The following is a 23,599-nucleotide window of genomic DNA, read 5'->3' as shown; positions in this document are numbered from 1 at the left end:
CCAATCTAACTCTGCTAGTTGTATTTATGCAAAACTCTACTAAGCTTACCCATTTCCTACAAAGTTTCCTTCTTTTTACAAGTCAAAGTGGTCATACACGTTTTTCCTCCTCTCTAGTCTTGCAATTCAAATTTATGCTATTAACAGTGGTGTTTCATTCATAAGGGCTCTAGCATGGTATCACACTAAGGACCTACAGACATATGCACTGTGGCTAACTGTCCATACCTACCACTAATATCCTAGTCAAACTAAGACTGACCTGTCCCTTGCTTTACATTTTATGTTAAAAGTGAATCAAATAAATTACTTACTTCGTTCTGCTTTGTCTTTTTTGAACTGATAGTAGATGTCTGTAATGGAAGACAGCAGTGCCTGAAGTCTTTCTGGACTAGAGTGACAAAAGGAAGAAAATGAGATGTTTTATACATAAACTCAAGTACCTATTAAGGAGCTTTGTGAACTACAACTCAACGCAGAATTCAACACATATTAGAACAGTAAGTAGTTACTCACTTTCTGTCTTTTGGATGCATGCCTTCCTGATTAGCCCAGGTGTCAGCCAGTAAACCACCAGGAGAAAGTTTGGTTTTGATATCTTGCAGACTAGTTTCTATGGTGCCCTGAGAGCTGGAGAGCTACATAAGAGCAAGAAGGTTCAATCTTACCACTAGGTGAAGTGAAAAATTATTACTTGAGCACATTAATACTACAAACTTGTTTGTTTCACTGATCTCCATTAAAGAAATATGTCCAATTATCTGCCTAGGCTTAGCGAGAAGCAGATAAAGCAAGGTATTATTAAAGAAAGAATCATATTTGATGCTGGCATTTCTGTTAGTTAAAATTTACTTTCTTTCAACAATAACTTTCACCCTTTCATAAATCCCTTATTTACTTCTACCCTTATTCTTCTGGTTTATTAAGAATTCATATAATAACTATCCACATGATTCATACCTTCCTTTCTCTGCAGTTCATACAATCTTCAAAATAAAAATGCACGAATCATCTTTTCCTTTTGAAATGGAGAACTTTTTATCTGCTCCCAGTGTATTAAGTTATTTTCAATTTTTCCTTTCATGTCTGGAAACATGATGCACACTTCAAAGCAGATCACTTTGAATTGTGTTTATGAATGTAACATTTTAGAAAGCCAACAAAGTAGTCAATAATTCCTTAAGGAAAGGAAAAAATGGAAAAGAAAATATAGCAAAGGAAAATATATTTCAATGTTATAATTCTTGAGTATTTTAGAAAATAGGAATGTATTTTCAGGAACCCATTTTCACTACACTGAGCTAATATAAAAGCTCTGTTTTCAGAAAGCTATTCACATTAGTATGGACATTTTAACAACAGGCAATCTAGAAGCTACATTGAAATTTCTGAGTTGTTATTTCCAGAAGCCTGTGTTACTGTGTATTTGGCTTTTTCTGTAGAAACACCCTTTTCGGAATGACAGTGTAACTTTGTCAGACACTTACGCGCAAGAGTTTCGTATGTATCTCTGAAATTTCATCCACTTCTGATGCTTCCAAGTTGATCTGCATCAAATTTTCGTATCTGTCCAGCAAAAAAAGGCAGTTGAAAAAAAATAAACAAGCAGTGAATACACTCAAAGTATTTCTTGAATCTGTCAAGCAACAACCATGAAACTGACAAATTTAAGTGGCCACTAACAATGGAAAGAATTTAGATTTAAAAAAACATTCCTTGATTTTTTTTCCTACACTGGAACTGTTAAAATAAAGTTGAAATTTCCATTCCTGAATTCTTTATTCTACTTTTATTACTTGTACTTGACAGGCAGTGGAAGACTATTTCCTTTCACCAAGTAATTTTTTTAATCTTATCAAACTAAAGGTACTTAAAGTAGTCATTAACACACTAATATTTCAATGTACCAAAATGCTTTTCTGAGAAAACTTACTGGGTTAAATGTTTAAAGGCTGGGATAGTAGGACCATCTGTTCATAATGATACTTTCCATATGACCATAGCTCAAGTGCCAAATAAATTATTCAGGACAATATTTTTTCTCTTGAGTCTCGTGTACATTTTAGTTTTAAAAACACTATCACAAACAGCTCAACTGCTTTCAAAAAATACATGCTTCACTCAAGTTCAATGCTTTATTTACCTTTTCAAATAAAGACTTTGTATTGTCATGCTTTGAAGCACAGCCTTGAAAAGGAAGGACAAACACGAGGACATGTCCTTTAGAAGACTTTTATGGAGTTAGCAAAGTCAAACAAACTGAAAATCCTGCCCCTTTGTATGAGGCCAAAAGACCATGTGCAAACACATAGAAAATTTCTGTTCACATGAGAACTACTCCAGTTAGCAAATGAATATCATTTTTTTTTCAAACTACTGCTGAGGTACTCAGAGTCACAAAACAGAAGTGACAGTGGTTTCTTCTGAGTGGCTTTCTTCTAGCAGAATGCAAACACAGACTGAACAAGATCTAGTCCTGCTAACTAGTACAAATGGGCTTGAAGGGAGTTTGGGTTCTTGCCCTAATGATTTGTATCTAAGCTGCACAGGTCTTATCTCGCAAGTTACCAACTTCACTATTTCACTGTTGTGGTTTTGTGGTGTTTTTGAAGCCAATACAAACAGACACACCTGGGTTTTAAGGTAGGTTTGGCACACACAGAGCAAATCTGTCAAACCCTTGAGCATCCACAATTACTACGTACAAGGTGCTCAATTTGCACAGGCATAGCAGCTCCAACAGGTTTAAGTCTAATTCTTAAGTCTACTGTGCAAACCCAGCGGTTCTACATGTGTGTGTTAATCACCTTGTGGGTATCTGCATTCTCAGAGCAGCCTGGTGAGAAGTTCAGAAAATCCCATGACTAAGAGAGCATTTGGGAAAGACTGGCAGTAGGTTGAACAGGAAAACTACCATCCATAGGAGAATGCTAAAAAGAGGTGCTATTTAAAGTTCCTATCACAATGCCTAAGGATAACACCTTGCTGGGAAGGGACCAAAGGGGGTGGGGCTTGGTTGTTCAGGGGTTTTTTTTTGCAGGTGCTCTATGTTGCATTTGAACATGAAAATTCCTTCTACACAGAAAATGCTACAGTCTTAAAACTGTGTAAGGGGCAGTATTTGAAGTCATATGCAACCAAATGCAGCAGCAAAAGCACTAAAGAAAGCAAAGCTACTTGATTCTTTGTCCAAGCTTTACTATAGCTTCTAGAGTCAGTAAGAGCAAATGAGCTGAGTCAGAGAAGAAGAAAAAGAACACACACAGTTACCACTAATTAGCAATTACTTGTTCTTATTAGGTTAAACAGCAAAATTAATACTCTAACTTAAGTAACATATATGATTAAATCTGCTTAAGTCAGTGCCATCAGAAAATCCATGCTGACTCAAATTTAATTTTTATATGCAAAAACACTGCAAATAATCATAACTTATAATACTGTTGTCACTAAAAATGATAATGAAGAATCAATGTGTACGGTGTACTGCTTTTACTCACATTTTCTCAGCTTTCTCAATGTTTCTGCTGCAGAAATCCAGCCTGATGACAATCTCTGCCTTTTTATGAACCATTTCATTGTAATCATCCTTGATTATTTCACTAAAAAAGTGAAGCATTATCTATAAGTATAAAGTAATGAATAAAAGTATTCAACTGCCATCCTACCAGCAATCAGTAATACAGTAATATACCTGCAGCAATAATTGCCAGGAGGAATTGTTTTCAGTTAGAGATGCATTAACATAATCCTCATATAAAAATACCTTGTGCAAGCTGTTCAATTCCATCTGCATGTTACCAGAAGTTAGACTTAAATTATACACAGAAGAAAATAAATTTGCAAACACCTTAACTTTAATTATTTAAAAAAAAATTTGTTTCCCTAATGACAGGAAAAAGGAAGAAATTCAGCCTATCCTTACTCAAGGATAAACAAAACCTCCCAAGATATCAAGAGATGACAGAATTATGTATTGATAATCAAGGCATATCTCAATTAAAAGAAAAAAAGCATAATGAAATGCAGTCAATTGCTTACATCAGCCATCGAATTCCTTTTCTCATCAGCTCCTGGTAAAGTAGCAAAGAACTGGCAACTCTGCAGGCATAACATACAATACCTGTCACTGCCTGGAGGAAAAAAACCCAGCATAAGTACTGATCTGGCATTCTCTTAACAATTGCTTCAAGACAATACATCACAACAAAGCAACACAGATTAATAAAAGAAAGCAACATGAGGATGGTAGTTTAAAATGTGCAACTTGGCCTAAGCTTTACTCAGGTAACAACCAAACAGCCATTATGAAGGCAGAGCCAACATGGGTTTTCCAGTTATGCTGAAACACCTATTAGGGATGAAAACAATCTCACAAACAAAAATGATGCAACTTACTATTTCTGTCAAAGTTACAAGTACATTTCTTCAATATTTTAGGAATCAAGCACATACACTAAAAGGAACTTGCGAAAACTGACCCTTTTTTAAATTCTAAGGCTAGAGACTCTCTAAATTTACCCAATTCCACTTACAAGATTGCTGCATTATTTAGAATTAAGAAAAAAGTTTCAGATATTATAATTTACAATGCTTTAAATAATTAGTATCAACTGACACTTTTCTGTTTATTAATTTTCAAGATTACTGGTATTTAAAGAGGCATACGTTTTCAGCACTACCATGTCTGAATAAAAGGGAGTCAGTATTTCACATGTATAAGTGGTCATGACAAAGTATGGCTGCACATACACTCAGTAGTTTTAGAAAAACAACCAAAACAGTGCAACATCCTTGACTTGTCTCCCACAGATTCTGAAAGTTTCTAAGAGGCAACAGAAATTCCACCCTTCTGCATAGTCCTACAGACTCCTCTCTATTGAGCAAGAGTTATTTTTCTAATGTTAAATTTTGTACTATTACAAGATATGAAGCCTCTAACTCACTTCAGGTCTACACAGTGTAAGGCTCCTTTCCCCACCAGCACTGAATTATACAGTAGCAGAGCATTTTGAATTTAGAAGACTGGACTTTGAGTTTGGTTTTAAAAAAAACCCCAAACCATATTTTGCATACAAAAGTATAGCTTTAATATACTTTTAGATCCTTTGTTAATAAATATATTTTTATCAGTCACTATCCTCATTAGCATTCTAAAATAGTTTTATAAACATTATTAATTTGAAAATTAAGTAGTTTTCATTTCAGTATCATTATCCATATATATTATTTAAAATGGTAATTACTCACTTTAGCCATACTGGCATCCCCATCCAAATCGTAACGTTGATGTACTTTAGGAAGTAAAACTGAAACATAAAACAAGTGTCTGTATTTTATTATTTTTGAGAAGAGACTTCAAAAGTTCAGATTGTTTTCCCTCCCCACCCTGTACATTGCTTTTATGCCTTTTAATATCATGTGCTTCTCGTGCACTCCTCTAAAACCAGCCTTTGTCTTAACTGTTTTAAATAACTTGGTATCTTCAGCAAATTGTCCTTTCTTTTCCAGACTCACTTCTGAACATGCTGCATGGCACAGAATTCATGCAGGTCTCCACTTGCAACCTCTCTCCATTGAGAGAGCTGACTGTTTCTCTCTGTTCTTCAGCACCATGTTTGCCCACACAGGAGACCATTCCTTCTCATCACATGGCTGCTTATTTTCACTAAGGCTCTTTAAGGGTAGCACTTCACCAGCCTCAGGCAGCCCCTACCACCTGAATCTCCTTTGTTCTCATGCTCACTGGCTCCTTCAGAAAGCTCTGTGACACAATATAAAGGCCCTGTTGATCCTTCCACAAACAGTTCTCCTACCCACACTCTTTACCTCAGTGGGAGTGCCAGCTGGCCAGAGCAGTCAGTATTTAGGACATACTGACAAAAGCAACACCGACCTCTCAACTGCAGCCATGTCCTGCTGCTCATCATTTATTAAAAAGGGGCTCGGGCATAGGCCTCTCTAAAAGCCTCACAATGATAAATGGAAATTCAAGACTTCAATTTCTTTTTTTCCCCCCTGTTATAGTATTACCTTATCTTCTGAGCAAATGTACATTGCAAAGACCTCCTCTGTTAACTGAAAGGCTAACCACATTCACAACAAATTAAAAAAAAAAAAAAGTAAAACTTGACTTTCCACTTAGTGAATAATGGAACAAAAGAACCAGCTTTAGTTACTTTCTATAATGTTTCTTTCTACTTGTTTAAAGTGTCATGCTTCAAAAAGGTTCATAACTCTGTAAGAACCACTACATCTTAGCACACAAATGTTCAGGTTCAAAGGACTTGGAACATTACAAGCACCTACTGTTTCAGTAAAAATGTTCTGAATACTCAGCAGCTTTGAAAAATATTGGACTGCATACTTAGAACTTTAGATATCAACAAAAAATTTCCAACACTATTTTTAAGACATAACAGACATAAAACAATTATATTAAGTAACACAAAGTATTTACAAAAGATAGCTGTGAGAAAAGGGAAATTACTTTCATATACCTTCTTCATAGATTAATCCAACAATGTTCACAGCCTCCCTGCTTACTACAAAGATAGGATTCTCCTCTGTTGTTCTGGGGAAGTGCTGTGCCAATCTGCCAGGCTCTATTACTAAGCGCCGACCTTCATATATCAGTTCTTGATTCTGAGATGGTATTTTTGTCTGTTTGTAGACCAACTCATGAAATATAGCAGCTCTATAATACAAACAATATAATTGGTAGCAGTTAGACTCACTACAATAGTTGAGGAATTCAGATTTTGTATTATTTAAATAAAAATTGCTTTTATTTCTGATTAATTAAGGACTGCATTTACAAATAAAGCACTTGACTTTTAAGTAAAAAAACAGTAGCATGGTGCCTAAGACCCGAGGTTGCTGTGTTACAAAAATAAAAGCTATTTCCTGCAAAATATCAAACTTCCTTTCTACCTCTGATTATCTGCCAAAGCATGTCTGTCTAAACAAAATTGCTCTGGTCTGAAGGTCAATAAAAACAGGCAACACTAAATGAGGGGAAGGAAGCTTACTTAACTTTTCTAAGGCATATCCTTTTCTTGAAAGGAGATGGATGGTCTCTCCAAAAACAAAGTCTGGTGTTTTACATGTCAAAAAATTAAATTCGGCCAGTAAGCTAACAGATAGCCAGATTATTTCCTAAAACAGCAGTGATAAGGAAGAGCAAAGATGCTTTGGAATTTTATTTACAGCAATCAATAGATACAATAGATAAGAACTCATAATACCACCATACCTCTCTCCTCCAAAAAACCCCACCACAAAAGCCTACTTCCACAACAGCAACCAAAAACCAAACTAGCAAAACCTCCCACAAAGAAGAAATACCTTCAGTACAATAATGGGAAGCACCAGTTTGCCTCCTGTGCAGCACTAGTACACTATTGCTTCTTAATACTACAGCTAGTTTATAAATAATCACACATGTAAATAATAATAAAAATTAGAAGCAAGATTTCTCTGCAAAAACAGTATTTGGGCTCTCTCTCAACAAAAGTGATGAATAGAAAACAAAAACTGAAGTGGGCAGAACTTTATTTACACATTTGATGAAATAACAGTATGTATCTGTGTATTAGAAATTAACATGTGCTCTGTATTATCTGTAACACAGCAGAGAAAAGTCATTTATGTTTGTACATCTTACAGCTTTTAACATCAGCACTTCACGGTCATGAAGTGAACCCCATACAAATCAGGATCCTAAACTGTACCAATTACCACTTCAGAACCCCTGTGAGAGTTTTATACCACAGACAATGTGTGCATTTTGTATGCTTGAGGACATTATTTTTATTTTTGGTCAACATGCTTCTATATGCATTATGACTATGCAGGAGAATTGTGTCCTTTTGCTTCCTCAGATAAACTGCCAAGGAGGGGGTGCTGAATTTGCAATACTGGTGTCATGAGGTCACAGGTTACTGAATTTGTAACTGGTGATCTGAGGTCACAGTGCTGTTAGCCTGAACAAGAGTAAAGTAATGCAAACAGAGAGAGAGAGCACTTACGTGTTATAGTTGTGAATATAAACTTTGTGCAAGGTCATTTGCTGTAATGAAAAGATGTGGATTGTTATTCGGTGCAGTATGTCACTCGTCTCTGCAAAAAACTGGTCAAATCCCCAGCATTTCTCCTGGTCTGCTTCAAGAATATTCGCAAGAACAGGTGTGAGCAGTACTTGCAGACCCCTAGAAGACACCAGGAAGAGATGAGACAACTTGGCTCTACTTGGAATGTTTTATCTTGCAACCAATCACAATAATTCATTTGACTTGTCTCATGCATACACATCTATTATCCCTTAAAGAATATGTCAGTGCCTTTTTTCCTACACTGAGTAACAAAATGTTCAAAGGCAATGTCTATTGTTTTTCATTAATACATGTACTTTAAATCTTTCCTTTTCAGGCTTAACTATCAATATTTTTTTTTGGTATTTGAGAAATTTCAGTCACATGGCAAAAATTACATAAAATTTACTAAGTCTACATTGTAGAGCTGAGGCCACTTTCTACCATCCCAGCAGCATTATACCCAGCTCACCCCACACACCACAGTGTATCATTTTGAAGGAAGCTACCATCAGCTACTATTTGCTGGTGGTGATGCTTGTGTGAGCACACTATGTTGCTTTCAATCAAAATCAGATGGATTAGCAAAGACTCATTATTTAAACTGTCAACACTAAGAATTCATCCTGATTGAGGGGCTAAATAAGTGCTCTACACATGCAGCTTCAAAAAAACCTGTGTACCCATTGCCTTTAGTTACTATTCTAGGAGAAAGGTAATCTTAAATTTCTTGCATTTCTGCCTTGAGCATCTGAATGGTAAGGAACTTTATGGATCCCACTTGTTGCATTTCCATTAACAACTTCTCTGAAATTTTAACATTATGTACACATCAAGCCTGAATCCAGCAGTAGAACTGGTAACATTCTGGAGCAAGCTGCAGTGGCTTGCAAGCACACTGCTGACTGCATTAGAGGTCAGTGGATGCTGTGCTCAAACTCACTTTAGTACTAAACTTTGAATACTGTTTGAATACTACTTAAAAGGATTACTGTGAGCAGATGCTTAACGAGAAAAAATCTCCTTCCTTTATAATTTCAAGCAGTTCAATTGTCCAGAATAAGCAGAGGAACAAATGAGCAGTATCATGAAAAACACATACAAATTGCAAATTCTGCACATTCTAAACTAATGAATTCATATAAACCAGACTTTGACTCTACGCCCCTTAAGGATGTACATATTTGGCTTTCAAAAAGGTTTGTTTCTACAGTCTCTTCATAGAACAACTTATTTCCTCCTTTACCATGAAAGATTAGTAACTTTAAAGTATGGAAGAAGTCTCAGGAAGAAAAATGGGTAAGTGGGTTATGGGAGGTGTTTTCAAAGTCACACCAAAATTAGATCTTCCATGGCTCTTTCTACTGAATATTATGGACATATGAAGCAAAAATATGATGATAAAATTGAAAAGATACAAGTATGTGTTAAAATGCACTGTTGTGACCTTTTTCCTAGCAAAAAGTAAGCCTCTGAATTGTCTTTGCTTATAATTTCCTTCCTACTGCATAATCTTTGTCACATCTGAAGTCACATTCTTGCAAGAAATGAGGGCCATCAAAGTTATTGATTCTTCATTCCTGAGGGTGGAAAAAATGCAGTAATAGTATTTCTTCTCAAACCACATCAGATGTGCTCATTTGTAAATTAGCAATCATAAAACTATTTGGACAGATGGGAAGAAAAAAACCACTTGATAACCAAATATCAGACTGTACTGATGTACTGAAGAGTTCAAAGAAAAAATTGCATCAGACCTCTGCTCCAAAGACACAATCCTAGAAAATAACTGGAAAAGCCCAATCAAATGGCATTGAAACACTTTGTGAGCATTTGTAAGTTCAAACTTACTTTGAAAGGCTACAAGAAACAGGCATCTCCCAACTCCACTCGATAGGTCCATTTTCCGCTTTCTGTATTCCAGAAATAGCACCAGAAGGCTTTCCAGTGATTATTTTATACCTGCAATACGTGACAAAAATGATGGAAACTTCAACTACTACCTCTTATACATACATAGGTTAAGTAATTAATCCTCAAAGGGGCAGAAATAATGCAAATTTAAATCATAGGCTGGCCTAAATTTGTAGATGGTGCAAAAATTCCGAAACTTCACTTACAAGCTGACAGAGCAGTGCTAAAAGAGTAAAGAACAAAAAGCTATGCTGGAGAAGCAACTTTGTCTACCTCAGCCTTGGGGAAAACTTCTGGAGATATTTCCAACATACTGAAGGAAACCAAAGGTTTTCACAAGAATTAATGAATCAAAGTCAATTTAGCTCAATTTACACATTAACATGCTAACTTCAAGCATGTTCCACAGCCATAGACAACATTTAGCCACCACAAAGTGGCTCGGGCATAGAGAAGGAACATCCAGAAATCTGGACACAATTTGGCATTGTTTAACTTTGTATTGCACAGGCAAGTATTTCTCAAATTTTTCAAGAAACGAAATGAGGATCAATAGACTTGTTGCAACAGAATATTTCAGTTGTGCTTTCTTTTTCTGGAGGACAAGATGTATACAAAACATCTCTCAAGCAGCTACAAGAATTCTTATGTGAAAAAAATCACAAGATGGAAAATTTCTTCAACTAAGAAAACTGGAGTCGGTTTTACATGGAGTATCAGAACAGCGATGGTATTGATGTGTTAGAGGTTCCAAGTACCACCTTGCTTTATTCTTAAAGTGCAACACACAGAAAAACAAAATAGAACCAGACTAAGATGAAACAGGAATCTAATACAATCGTCACATCATAGGCATATCTTCTGTTTTCCATTCAGGAGCCATCCCTGTTATCTGCAGCTGCAATTCCACAACTATACTACCCAAATGTCAGTCTCATTGGTAGTGCACTCATTTCAAGACTGCTGGGTCCAACCATCATTTAAAGGACAACAAAAATTTGCAGCACCGAAACCCCTTTTCAGAATACCATAATTTCGCCTGAGTATCCAAGTTACGTAAAGGGCACTGCAACAGAGCAGCTGGTGCCATGCCGAAGGAAAGATGTGGAAAAACACCAGTATTTTGGGGGAACTCAATTCAGGTCTTTCTCAATTTAAATGCTTAATTCAGATCTTAAGGTGCCACACAGTAAAATCCTTGTTGAAGCAGAATGTTTCTACTGATTTTGGCTGGGATAGAGTTAAGTTCCTTCATAGTAGTGTATGGTACCATGTTTTGGATTTGTGACCCAAACAGTGTCAATAACACAGACATGTTTCACCATTGCTGAGCAGCACTTACACAGCATCATGGCCTCTTCTACTTTTCTACTGCCCTACCAGCAAGTAGGCTGGGGCCAGGCAAGAAGTTCAAAGGGGATACCAGAGGACAGATGATCCAAGGGATATTCCACACCATATTGCTCAGCAACAGAAGCTAAGGAGGAGGGGGGGAAAGAATTTGCCAGGGTGGCATTTGGTCAGGGACTGACTGTGCATCAGGTGGCTGCTCATGAGCAACTGGGGATTTTTCTGCATTACTTGTGTTCCTTGGTTTTGTTTCCCTTTGGGTTTAAGAGCAAGGGCTGCTGTTTCTTGTGGAGTTTTTTTTACTTATTAAACTGTCTTTACATCAACCTATGAGTTTTTTCACTTTCACCCTTACAATTTTCTCCCCCATGCCACTACAGAGAAGTGAGTGAAGAGCTCTGTAATGTTCAGCTGCTTGCTGGGGCCATACCACAACAAGAGAGTGTTTTTCCTTTCATATTTTCACTGTTTTAAAGTTTTTCTATATGTGTGTAGGATTCCTTGGTAAAAAGCATTTCAAGTGCTGATTTGATTTACCAACAGATAAAACTCTCCTTCTAAATTACCTACATCACTTCCTTGTTCCTACGAGGTCCTTCAAAAGGTCGGAAAGGCAAACTCCCCGTTGCAGCATGGTAAAAGGTCACCCCTATGCTCCATAGATCAACTGTTGCTCCGTACTTCTTCTGATGCTCTTTTCTCAAAACTGCTCGCTCATACATATCAGGATGCTAAGAGAAAAAAAAAAGTTACAATTGCTTTATGAAGCTTTATAAAGAAAAAAACCCAATCTATCCTTTCACAGCAAGGTAATTTGCCTTTCAGTTCTTTTTAAAGAACTGAAAGTCTAAACTTTCAGTTCTTTAAAAAAGAAAAGCTTGCTTGTATCATAGAAGTTGCTTAGGCTATTCTGACAAACAGCACTATATTCCTAAGAATGACTGTTGCTTTTATTAAAAGCTTTGCAAAAAATATTTTAAAATTCAGCTGGAGAGTGACTACTAGTACAAAAGATCACTAAAAAAGAGAAGAAATTCAGTATTCCTCCTGATGATTTTGAAACAACAGAAACCAAAAGGAAAAAAGATCCATAGCGGAGGAGAGTATCAGCTGTGATTCACATGTGGGAAAACATAGCAGGAAGAAAATCATACTAACATGCTTGTCTCAATACTTCTCTACCTGCCTCTCTTTGGTTAGCCAAGGTTTCACATGAATCTTAACCACACCTAATGTCATCCAAGTAGCTCAAATACAAATGAAAACATCTACAGAGATAAAGGCAAATATATTCATAACTAAAATATATTGTTCCTCCTTTCACACAAGGCAACAGTTAAAGCTGGACCTGGAAATTATTTCAAGGCTGATGTATTTACACCAGCAGAAGATGGCATCACCCAAGGTGAAACAGTCCAGTGGAAAGTTATAAAAACAATTGTAATACAAAGGTTTAAATACTTATTCCCAACAACCTGACCTTGATCTATTCAACTATAATCATGAACGGCCTCAGGCTTCAAACATTTCTTCAACAGAAAATTAAATCATATGGTCTTACTAAATACTCTTCTGTGCCATAGAGAGAAACAAATTGTTCATCATCTTCAAGTTCTCTTGCTGCACCAAAATCTGTAAGTTTGTAAACAGACTGCCCATCTTCACCTATAACACGCATTATATTGCCTGGCTTGATGTCACGGTGCACTATTCCATTCTCACGGAGATGATTCATCCCAGCCACTTCAATTGAAAAAACAAATACAGAATTCATGTACACACTGTGACACACTCTGTGCAAACACTGAATTGTAACTGACACTAGGAAGACACGCTTATCTTCTCATTGGGAAATGGGAATGAGAAGGGACACATAATTAACAGAAAGACCATGACCACAGATTGCTCTTTTTTCTTCCCAGCAGCTAAAGTAAACAGCTAACAGCTAACAGTAAACAGCTAAATTACAGCATTTCTTGCCCTCAGTAACTTCTCTCCCATAAAGTAAATTTTATAGCAGGTAAACAAAGATAAACCATATTATTTTTCTAATTAACTCTTCTGAAATTATCACTAGAAGTCTGTTCAATATGTGAAAAGTAATCTTGAAATAAAGAAAAAAATACATCAATACTTTGCACAGAAATGGCTTCTCAATGCAGATACCTATACCAACATAGATATAAATATATGATTCCATATGACCATATTAATTTGTTCAATTAGTTGACAGTCATATAAATTTGTCTCTTGCTGTTTCAAGGTAAATAAAACAAGTATGAGATTGTTTCAGTCAACAAATTAGACCAAAGAACTATGTCTACATACCTACATCTCTCAAAACAATTAAGAATTCAGACTCTGGCAAACCAAAGGCATTAGATGGCTCCTCTAAAACTGTGTACAAACTCCCACATGGACAAAATTCCATAACTAGTACTTTGTGTCTAGTAGTTGTCTGAAAAAAAAATCAAAAGGAGATTAAGAATCTGACTATTGTGACACCAATGTCAGAAATTACCTATAACCACAAGACCTTACTTTCAAAAAAGAAAAGTAAAATCTACAGTTATATCATAATTTCCATTCTGCTGATCTTCAAAAGAAGTGCAGGTGGATTTTTGTAATGTCTTACGTATTCCAACTTGGAGAGGGGAAAATAAGAAAGCCTCAAGTTCTAGGCACTAGCAGGTTGACAGCAGCATTGACAGGTGGACAAGCGAGAAACTACACACCGTAAATGCTGAGAATATCAACTGTCCTTCTTTACTCTTTACTCATCTCATCACCTAGATCATTTAAACTCAAGAGTCTCAGTTTCAGTTCAGCTGCTCCAATTTATACTATTATACTACTGTATAATAGTATCTATGTCATCATTTTAGTTGGTTGAAAAAGAAAAGCATAAAATTGTCAGGATTACTGAAACACCTTCAACTATAAACAGTTCCCTTATTCAACTATTAAATATTAGTACATGTAGATACCTTAAAAATCCTAAATCAAGATAAAACTTAGGACAGGTGGCTTCTCAAGATAAGATTCATTACTTGAGCCTACACACTGAAGATGTTTCACCTACTGAAAGCAAACATATTCTTTCTTACAGCAACAACAACAACAAAGAAGAAAGAAAACCAAAATATGGTGGTGGTTGGGTGGGAGTATTTGTATCACCATGTATGTTACCAGTCTTTAAAAATGCAACTGTACACTTTATGGTTGTGGATAAAACAAAAAACCAGTTGCTGCAGTTACTTCCATGCATCTCAGATCACAAACACAATTCATTACCTCTTCCTCAATGGCAAACAATTTGACAATGTTCTTATGATTTAGTTTCTTCAATACTTCAAACTCTCGCATCTGAACATCCACAGGACGAAGGAAACTTATACTGTTAAATACTTTGACAGCGTATAAATCCCCAGTTTTCTGTTGAAAACAAACAAACTACTCATCAAACAGAAGCAAAAAGTTGTAAGTGTACACATAGACATTATCCAAGCATTTTCAGATTTTCTATTTTACATGCGAGTATAACCAGACTAGAAATATTTCAAAATACTACCTTGTGCTAAGGTGGAAAAAAAGATTCTGCTAAAAAAATAAAATTGCATTAGTTTAATATAGATTAGAAGCAAAGAGACTAGCTGAAAGGAAACTCATTAGGTCACAAAACCTAAGAGTTCTTAAAAAAGAGAACTGTTAGTATAACAAAGGCTACACATTTAAAAATTACTCCTAAACTTAGCTGAAAAATATTTTTTCACAGCAAGAGTTACTTGCACTAATCAATGCAATGAGAGGCATGCACATACTTGGCTTACTTAAGTTAAAAGACAATTTCTGGTAGCTGAATGTTGCTCTCTTCTTTCTTTACTGTTCTGTTTATACTGATAAACCAGTATTTTGTTTTTTCAAAGGCAGTTTTGAGCACTACATGCCACTCGTGTAAAATCCTGAAGCAGTTCAAACCCACATCGTAAGTGTCAGGAGCACAATCAGGAGCTTAATCAGATTTAAGTTCTCCAGAGGGACTAAGCCACAACATACTCAGGCAACAACAGCACCAGCTGGAAGTGCAACTCCTGTCCCTCTCAGGGCAAAGCATCTTCCTGTGCCCACTCTAGAAATAAGCTTGCACTAGCAGTTGGTGCAACAGATTATTTCTAAGGACACAGCCTTGCTGTGCTCAGACAAGGTGTGCTTTACAGCAGCACACTCATGTGCACTACTGGTGCCCAGGTAAAAGCTTTCTCCCATTGACAATGAGCTGCAGGTCACAGGCACAGACTAGCGAGGGTGATCACAGGTGCAACCATGGTTTACAGGGGAATCATTCTGTGCTGAAATTCACCTACCCAGAAAAGCACATTAACTGCTAAACTATTGCTTAATGCTGTTTCACACTTGTATGTGGAACACAGAAACGCTGTATCTTACAAATCACTTTGTACTGATTTCACACAGACTATCATTACTGTAAGGCAACTTTCACAACTATACTTATCTTTGCTTTGTCAGACATATTGTGAAATTCATAGGAACAAATGACATACACAAGTAAGGTCCTCTTAGCCCCTCACTCAGGTTGCAACATACACTGCAGTGTATCATTTGCACAGCAAAAAAATTACTATTTTGCACTGATTACTCAAGGCATGTCACCAAGAAGACATAGAAAAAGCACCGACTTACAGATAACAACTAACAGCTTCATCCACTAGAATAAGAACATTTCATGTAAAAAAAAAAAAAAATCACCAGAACAGGTTTTAAAAGAAGAGATAAAAACCAAAGAAAAGACAGTTTAACAAGGATATATATATTATAGGATCACGTAATAGAAACTGGAAAGTCATTTGTTTCTATTCATATTCTTGAATAAGGTTTATTTATTTGGTAAAAATGAAGAAAAAGGAATGAAGAATTACTAACATATTTTACAAGGAAAAATAATGCAACATTAAGAACAAATCCTTAGAAATCTAACCACAGAACTCTAATTCAATGGACAAATACTAAAAATTAAAAACTAAGCATGAATAATTACACAGATACATTTGCTTTAGGCCTAAATCTTGAACTTTTTTTGTTGATTTCATGATGTTACTTGCACATGAAAATTCCTCACAAACCTTCTGTCGCCCTCGGAAAACATTTGCAGTCGCTCCCTGTCCCAGAATGTCAGACAACAGCCAGAGGTAATTTGAAGTGCTCTGCATCTTTGCTCTTTGATCAGATAGTTTTCTTTTTCACCTTAAAACAGAAGGTTCAATACACTGAATTATAATTTAGTAAAATACATGACTTATTTAAATTAGAAGGAAATATAAATGTCCAAACCCCAACGACATGTAGAATGAAGAACAACCAAGTAGAGGAACTAGAAGTGAAATATGGAAACAAAAATAAGCCAAACAATCAAAACTAATGCCATTGACACAACACCTCTCTGCATTTAAGGTCTGTATTCCCCAGACTTTGTTTGAAAGATCAGTTGGAAAGGTGAAAATCTTATAATCTCTTTACATGGTGTTGAAATGATCAAGTAACAAAATATATAGAAAAGAGGCAAAAACACGTGCACAAGGTCTTCTAAAGGTAAGCAAGACCTGTAACTGAATTCCATTATTCTGTACATATGCCAAAGAACAAACATTAGAGATGATGTTAGATATGCATACAGATATTTTACATCACTTTGGCTCTGGAAGTTGCATTTCAGTAGAACCGTAAAGGAGATGGACTAACAAAACATAAAAAACTACTTTTACATGAGCTTGAAAAAAGCTACAATTGACAGAAGCATTTACATCCACTAGCTGGAACTAGCAATTACTACTGAAAGAAATTAAGAGACATTTCTCTCATTTGTAAAAGTTCTTATTGGGTATGTCACATCTACAGAATTTCCCCACCCTTCCTGAAATACGAACTGTCAAATACTCAGTCTACACAGATTCACATGAAAGAGGAATAAAGTTTGATTAAATTAAAATTACTAACATAAAATAGAACATTAGAACTGCCACATTTTCCTGTGTGCCAAAACAGCAGGAGCTGCAAGTGAATACCCTTAACTTTTTGGTTTAATTAACACACTGATTTTGCCATTAAACCTAGGAAAAGGCTCTAAAATCAAAGATGGAGTTTGCCTAACCTAAAGAATCTCAAGAGCAAAATGGCAACTGGACTAGGGAAGTTCCTACAGTGTTGGTCTTGGCTCAGCTTGGCAGGGGACGCTGCATGTTACTTGCACGTGATACCTGACAGGAAACTGCTGACTGATACTCAGAGTAAGAAGCCTTTCCTGTAACTGCTGAAGAAGAGGCATGACAGAATGTCCTGTATCTGCTACCAGAAGTGGCACTTTCTGAGCTCCCTGGTGCACAGGAGCCGCACCGTGCGCGCCCAGCAGAGCGGGGGGAGCCGCAAGCAGCGCCGCTCTCCCAGCCCGCCCCGGCAGCGGCCGGAGCACTCGGCCCGCCCTGCTCCCGTCCCACCGCGCCCCGCGCAGACCGCACACGGGCTCTGAGCACACTGCTCTCTCTGCCTGCAGTGACCGCAGGTGGCACACTTTCCTTTAGCTGCTCGCTCACGTGAGATGTGGAGCTTCTTGCAAAGCTGCCCCAAAACATCCAAGCAATGACATGCAGCATACAGAATGCAAAGACACAAAGCAAAGACCTGACATTACTCCACAGTTAATGGAGAGTCACGCAGCAATGCCATCTGCAAAATTTGACAAAGTTCTTAATGCCTCTGGAAGGGACAAAAGGTTTTATGTCAAATCTAGACAACAAAAAAAAACTAAACCCTAACACCACATTCCCAACCCTGACAATTCTTGGTTAACGCTGATAAGACAATTTGCAATAGTAGGATAAGATGACTTCTCCCATCAGGCAATTACTGTAGATGCCAATGATCTCTCTACAATGCAGACACAGAAGGTACGGAAGAGAGGATGCAAAGAAATAATGCACAGCCTGCTCTGCAAACCATCTGTAAAATCTTCAAGTTAAAACATTCCTCTCATAATTAAACTCCTGCTTCTAACAGGCCAGCTGGCACGTTACCAGCAAGCATGGATTTTGTGATTTACTTCAAAACAACATTCATAGACTCATAGCAAGACACAGAAACATAACAAATCCTTTCTAATCAGACTGAAAGCACACAGAAATTCTCCATCAAAATCTATTCAAATAAAAACCAAAATTAGCAGCCCATTAATAGACTGAATGATTATATTTCCCAAAATAATAAAGATGAGGTAGCTTATGTAAAAGATCAGCTCTTTTTCTTTACAGTCTTAATCTATAATTAAATATGCACAAAGGTCAATGAATGAAAAAAGAACATGACTGCAACAGATGATCTTCAGTATCATTCAGTGGATATCAGAAAGTCATTTAATGGATTCTCAAAGTCTCGGGTTTTTTCACTCTTAAAACAAAATACAAATATAGCAATATTAATCCCAGGGTACATATTACGTGGCAAAACAAAGTCAGTATTGCACTATTACCCTTTTTTGTTAAAAGAGTACACTCTTTTTGGCAGTCTTCACGTCAAAGGAATAAAGTCTCATTCAGCTTTAACCTTCAAATTATAACAATTAGATCGATTAACATGTTAGGCCTCCTTTAATACTTTGTGTTCTCTGACAAAGTCATAACTGATCTTTGCTAAATACTCAGCATCTCAAGTTTTCTCTTCATTTCTTCCACTATATTTCTAAATCAAGGTACTAAGGGTTTCCTATTAAAATAATAATAAAGAAAAAAATTTAAAAGGCTCTAACTATGATTTATCCTGTCACTAGACTTAATGCTGAACTTGCTAATTCTTCACATCTCACTTATGGTCACTAAGTCTGGTATTAGATGAGTCAAAAGCTCCTCACATACATCTAAAGAAATCTCTCCAGCTTGCAGTTTGATTTATTATCCCCCATGACTCATTAGCATTTCAGGGGCTTGGGGTCTGCTTTTTAGGTGTTTTTTTATTGAAGATTTTTCTGCTTCTGGTCATGCTACTACTCTTTTAATCTACCAGCAGAGGGGATTGTAACAAAAAAGACTACATTACTATGCAGGTTTTTTTTTTAAACTTCCAATGCTTTGAAGCAGGAGTACTGCCAGCTCCTAACTAACAGGAAGGAATTTTCTGCTACCTCAGGCACACGGGATAAGCACACAAAGCAGGTATGGCTCCCCTGTTGACAGCTGCAATATACAACTTCACCAGGCAAGCAGGGACAGATGATGAAGTTTAAGTGTGGCACTTTCTGCTTACAGGCAAGATCCTATATGCCACCAAAGCCAACAGACAAGGTGCTGAGGCTCCACATAAATATTATTCACCGTCTTTTAACTATTAACCTTCAATACTTCCCTGTATGCCCTCTCTCAAGGCTTAGAAAATAAGGTTCTCCCCCTAAAGCTCCTGCTTCCTACCCCTGCTTTCTTCAGCTATAACCTCCTTAGGGGGTTTCCAGTCCAACAGCTGGCATCTCAGTCAGGGAAATACCCTGCCCTTGGCCACACAAGGAGCTGCTTGAACTCTAACAAAGACATACAGTGGCAAGCCTGGCTCCAGTGCTGCTCACCACCCCTACTCTAGGAATGTCCAATCCGTACTGCAGGTAGAGGACTCGGCCTATGTGGGACTGCAGCTCCTGGAAACCAGCGGAGGGCCACGTCCTTCCCTCGGCGGGGAGGGGATAGGCACAGCACCGGGGCTCATCCCCACAGCAAGACAAGATTCCCGACCTGAAACTTTAACAACTCCTACAGCCACAAAGGCGACGCCGCCTCCTGAGTCACATTCACGGGGACAGAAGTCACCGAGACCGGGGTATGGGCCGGGCACCGGGCACGCCGCAGAGGCCACGGGCCGGCCTCGCCTCATACCCCCCGGACTGGACGGCCGGGCCCGTCGCTACCTCGGGGCGTGCCGCCCGCGACCCGGCAGCTCCCGCGAAGGCCCCGCCGCCGCCCCGGGAAACTGAAAGCACCGCGCCCGGCGGCTGCCGCCTCCCCTGGGCACCAGCGCGATGGCGGCGAGGGCACTCGGCCGGCGCAGCCCACCTCGGTTCGGTTCGGTTCGGCCCGGCCCTCCGCGGCCACCCCCGAGCCCGCCCTGGCCAGCCCAGCCCCGCAGCCCCACGCACCAGCCGCTCCCGCCGGCCTGCCCAGCGCCCCGGCCGCTTCCGGCTTCCTGCCGCGGCGCGGGGAGGCGGAGCGGGCCAGGCACCGCCCGGGCGGCGGGGCCTGTGCGGGCCGCCCGCGCGTTGGGGGCCGAGAATGCGCCGCCGAGCCCTGAGACGGTGGATCTCGAGACAGGAAAATACTGGGAACATGTGAAAGTGCGAGCGGGCTGTTGGATAAAAGTGTCACTCCGGGTGTTTTCGCTGGCGCGATGTTACCAACGCTCGGAGCGTTTCCGGGGAGGGTTGCGTGCGGATTTTTTTGCTGCGTAATCGGTCCGGCGGAGGCTTCGCCTTCTCGGCTCCCCAGCCAGAGCCGCCTCTGCCCCCGCCCCGGCGCTGAGCCGGAGCTGTGGGACCCCCGCCTCCCCACGGCAGTCTCAAGGGATACCCGAGAGAAATGTCTTCCCACCCCATGTAATTTCTCTGTTTCACCTCGTTAAAACCTCAGGAAATCGTGGCAATTCCCACATTCCCGCTCCCGCTTAGTTGTTACTGATATGTTTTAAACCAAAGTTCTCGGCTGATTTCTCCCTTGCTATGTGTTTTTTGTCTGTCTGGTAATGTTGCTGTTCCAGTAAATGATCTGTATAATGAAATATTGATAGCTTTATAATTTATGCATAATGTAATCTGATCATAATTATAGTGGGAAAATACTGAAAATATTTTTTTTTTACCTTCCAAGACGATCCCTCTTTTGATGCTCTGTATTTCCCAATCTAGGAAGCCTGTTCTCTTGAGGAACTGACAGCAGCTCTTGCTCCCAGGCTTTCTTTGTTGTTACTATCTTACCTAAGTTTTATCAAAAGTTCAGACTTTCTCTGCTTCACTTTTTACAGGGCACTAAAGTTTTTCTGAAGTCCTCCCTAGTGAAACTGATGAATTGGTTACAAGGTACTAAGGGTTTTTTGATACATTGACTTTGATGCATTTATGGCCTTAATATAAATGCCTAATTTATGTTTCCCATTTGTTGGCATCTGAACTTTGCTTTATAATGTTATATTGTAGAGGGGATAGTTGCCTACTACATTTGTGTTCTGTCCTTGCATCTTTCAAAACATTTTGTCCAATTTAAGAATAGGAGAAAACACACACAAAACAGGAAACTGCCATTGTAGTTTCATGCTAGAATTTTTTTACTTTGCTTCCATTTGTTTTTGACATACAAGTAAAACTTTTGGTGTTCCTCCCCTCTTTCCTATTTGGATTCTCATTCATGTTCACAAATTCAGCAGTCTGTAGCTGCACAGGCCTGAAAGCTTATCAGTCTTTAGCCATTACACCAGCCTGTAAATAAAAGGTACCATCTTTCTAGAAAAGGTGCCTCATCTTTAATTATGACTTGCAGTTCTGTTTCTCATTTAGATACTCTTTACAAGAGGAAATTTGCCTTATACACTAGAGGAGTTACCACCATGATGATTTTAAACACCTTCAGTCTAGATATAGGGGCATTTTGACCACAACAATGTTAAGTCATACAGGCAAGCTGCAGGTGGTTGTTTGGTGCAGCCTTTAAATGAGATCACTAATGTTTGTCTGAAAAAGGATAAATTGTGATTGTCAACCCAATCTCTCCATGGAGTGCTCTCATTTATCTCTTATCTTCTTCCCCTTCCTACCCCACAAGAAATAGCAGTCATACAATATGCTGAGTTGGAAGGGACCTAGCAAGGATCTCTGAGTTGCAACTTCTGGCTCTGCACAAGACCATCCCTGAGAGTCACCATGTGCTTGAGTAGTTTTCCTATTCTAAGGAAATTTCCTATATTCTAAGTATCTAAACACTGCCTGAAGAATCTAGTTCACACTCTTGATTGAGGTGCATCACAAGATTTCTTATTGGGAGCAAGTAGTGAATTTCTTGGTCCGGACATTAAAAAAAAACAAACATGCACAGCAGGAATCCACTTATTCAAAGTAAAGATGTAGAAACCCAGCAACTGCCTTTCTAAACCTTAATTCTTTGCAAAGAATGTTACTAGGCACTGCATACCCACCACAAACCCAACTGTGATACAGCAGCTGCAGACTTGCCATCTACATCACTGAAGGAAATTACAAAAAAAAAACCCCAATAACCTGCTTGTAACCAGAATCAGTAACTACATGTTAGGCTAAAGATACAGAAACTACCCCAGAGGTGCTGCTTTACAGCTCATATTGCATAAGCCCCAACAGTACAATATGCTGAATGAACAGTCTAAGCATACAAAAGTAAACAATCCTTTTTTAATTCTTCAAGCTGAACCAACTTAAGAGTCCCTAAAGATCCAGACTACTCATCCTACAGGATACTCATTCAGTGATGGATGGGAGGGCAGGGTACAAGTTGATAATAGAGGCACACCCACATAATGGGTGCCACACACAGCTCTAGCCTACACTTGGCACACCCTGCTTTCTGTCTGTTCTCACCTGCCACCACCAGAGCAGGCAACACACTGTGAGGGGGAAGTGTTTCTGCTGCTTCAGCTTCCTGGATAGCTGATTATGGGCACAGATGAGCTCCAGATTTGGCACAGAGGGACCTACAGGAGTGGTGAGGGATGGTGGGGTTGAGGAATGAAAAGAGTCTCTTTTGGCAGAGACCAGTTTAAAGACTTTGCTCATGAGGGTCTAATTTGATAACAGCTAAATCATCTTAGCAGCACTGCCCTTACTTGAGAAGGCAAAACCCTAGTTCACATATAAAAACCCAAAAAGCTTTATTGTTCACTTCTTAATTTGCCTACTGAAAACTCTCCCCTCGGTGTGGTGAAGCTTCCATAACTGTGGGGAAGGAGGCCAAGACAGACACAGAAGACTGACAGCAAATCCTCAGCCATAGCTGCAGTGTCAGAGGTGCAGCCTTTGTGCTGGGGAGGTGCAGAACTGCAACACCTGGAAAGCACCAAGCCAGAGAGGGAAGGCTTCTAGTGCTATGGGAGAAAATGAAATGGAGCATGGGTATGGCAGCAAAGGGAGGGAAACAGTACTGTGAAACTAGGAAATATGAAAAGCACAATAAGCACTG

At 38.7% G+C, this 23,599-nt stretch overlaps 1 protein-coding gene across 1 annotated transcript in view; it reads right to left on the bottom strand.

The window, feature by feature from the left end:
* TBK1 (TANK binding kinase 1) overlaps positions 1–20,598 on the bottom strand; it is a 28,160-nt gene extending 7,562 nt beyond the window's left edge. The window contains exons 1-15 of the mRNA XM_036401226.1: positions 20,542–20,598; positions 16,499–16,619; positions 14,652–14,792; positions 13,686–13,815; positions 12,919–13,100; positions 11,928–12,088; positions 9,945–10,055; positions 8,031–8,210; positions 6,501–6,697; positions 5,251–5,309; positions 4,042–4,133; positions 3,501–3,602; positions 1,488–1,566; positions 517–638; positions 315–391 (exon numbers count right to left, since the gene is read on the bottom strand). Of these exons, the coding sequence (XP_036257119.1) occupies positions 315–391; positions 517–638; positions 1,488–1,566; positions 3,501–3,602; positions 4,042–4,133; positions 5,251–5,309; positions 6,501–6,697; positions 8,031–8,210; positions 9,945–10,055; positions 11,928–12,088; positions 12,919–13,100; positions 13,686–13,815; positions 14,652–14,792; positions 16,499–16,585 (1,720 nt within the window). The 5' untranslated portion in view covers positions 16,586–16,619; positions 20,542–20,598. The remainder of the gene's footprint in view (positions 1–314; positions 392–516; positions 639–1,487; positions 1,567–3,500; positions 3,603–4,041; positions 4,134–5,250; positions 5,310–6,500; positions 6,698–8,030; positions 8,211–9,944; positions 10,056–11,927; positions 12,089–12,918; positions 13,101–13,685; positions 13,816–14,651; positions 14,793–16,498; positions 16,620–20,541) is intronic.
* Between the last annotated feature and the right edge of the window lie 3,001 nt (positions 20,599–23,599).

This window comes from Molothrus ater, chromosome 5 (genome assembly GCF_012460135.2).
Source record: "Molothrus ater isolate BHLD 08-10-18 breed brown headed cowbird chromosome 5, BPBGC_Mater_1.1, whole genome shotgun sequence".
Classification (NCBI taxonomy): Eukaryota; Metazoa; Chordata; class Aves; order Passeriformes; family Icteridae; genus Molothrus; species Molothrus ater.
This window is presented reverse-complemented; position numbering and strand designations above follow the sequence as displayed.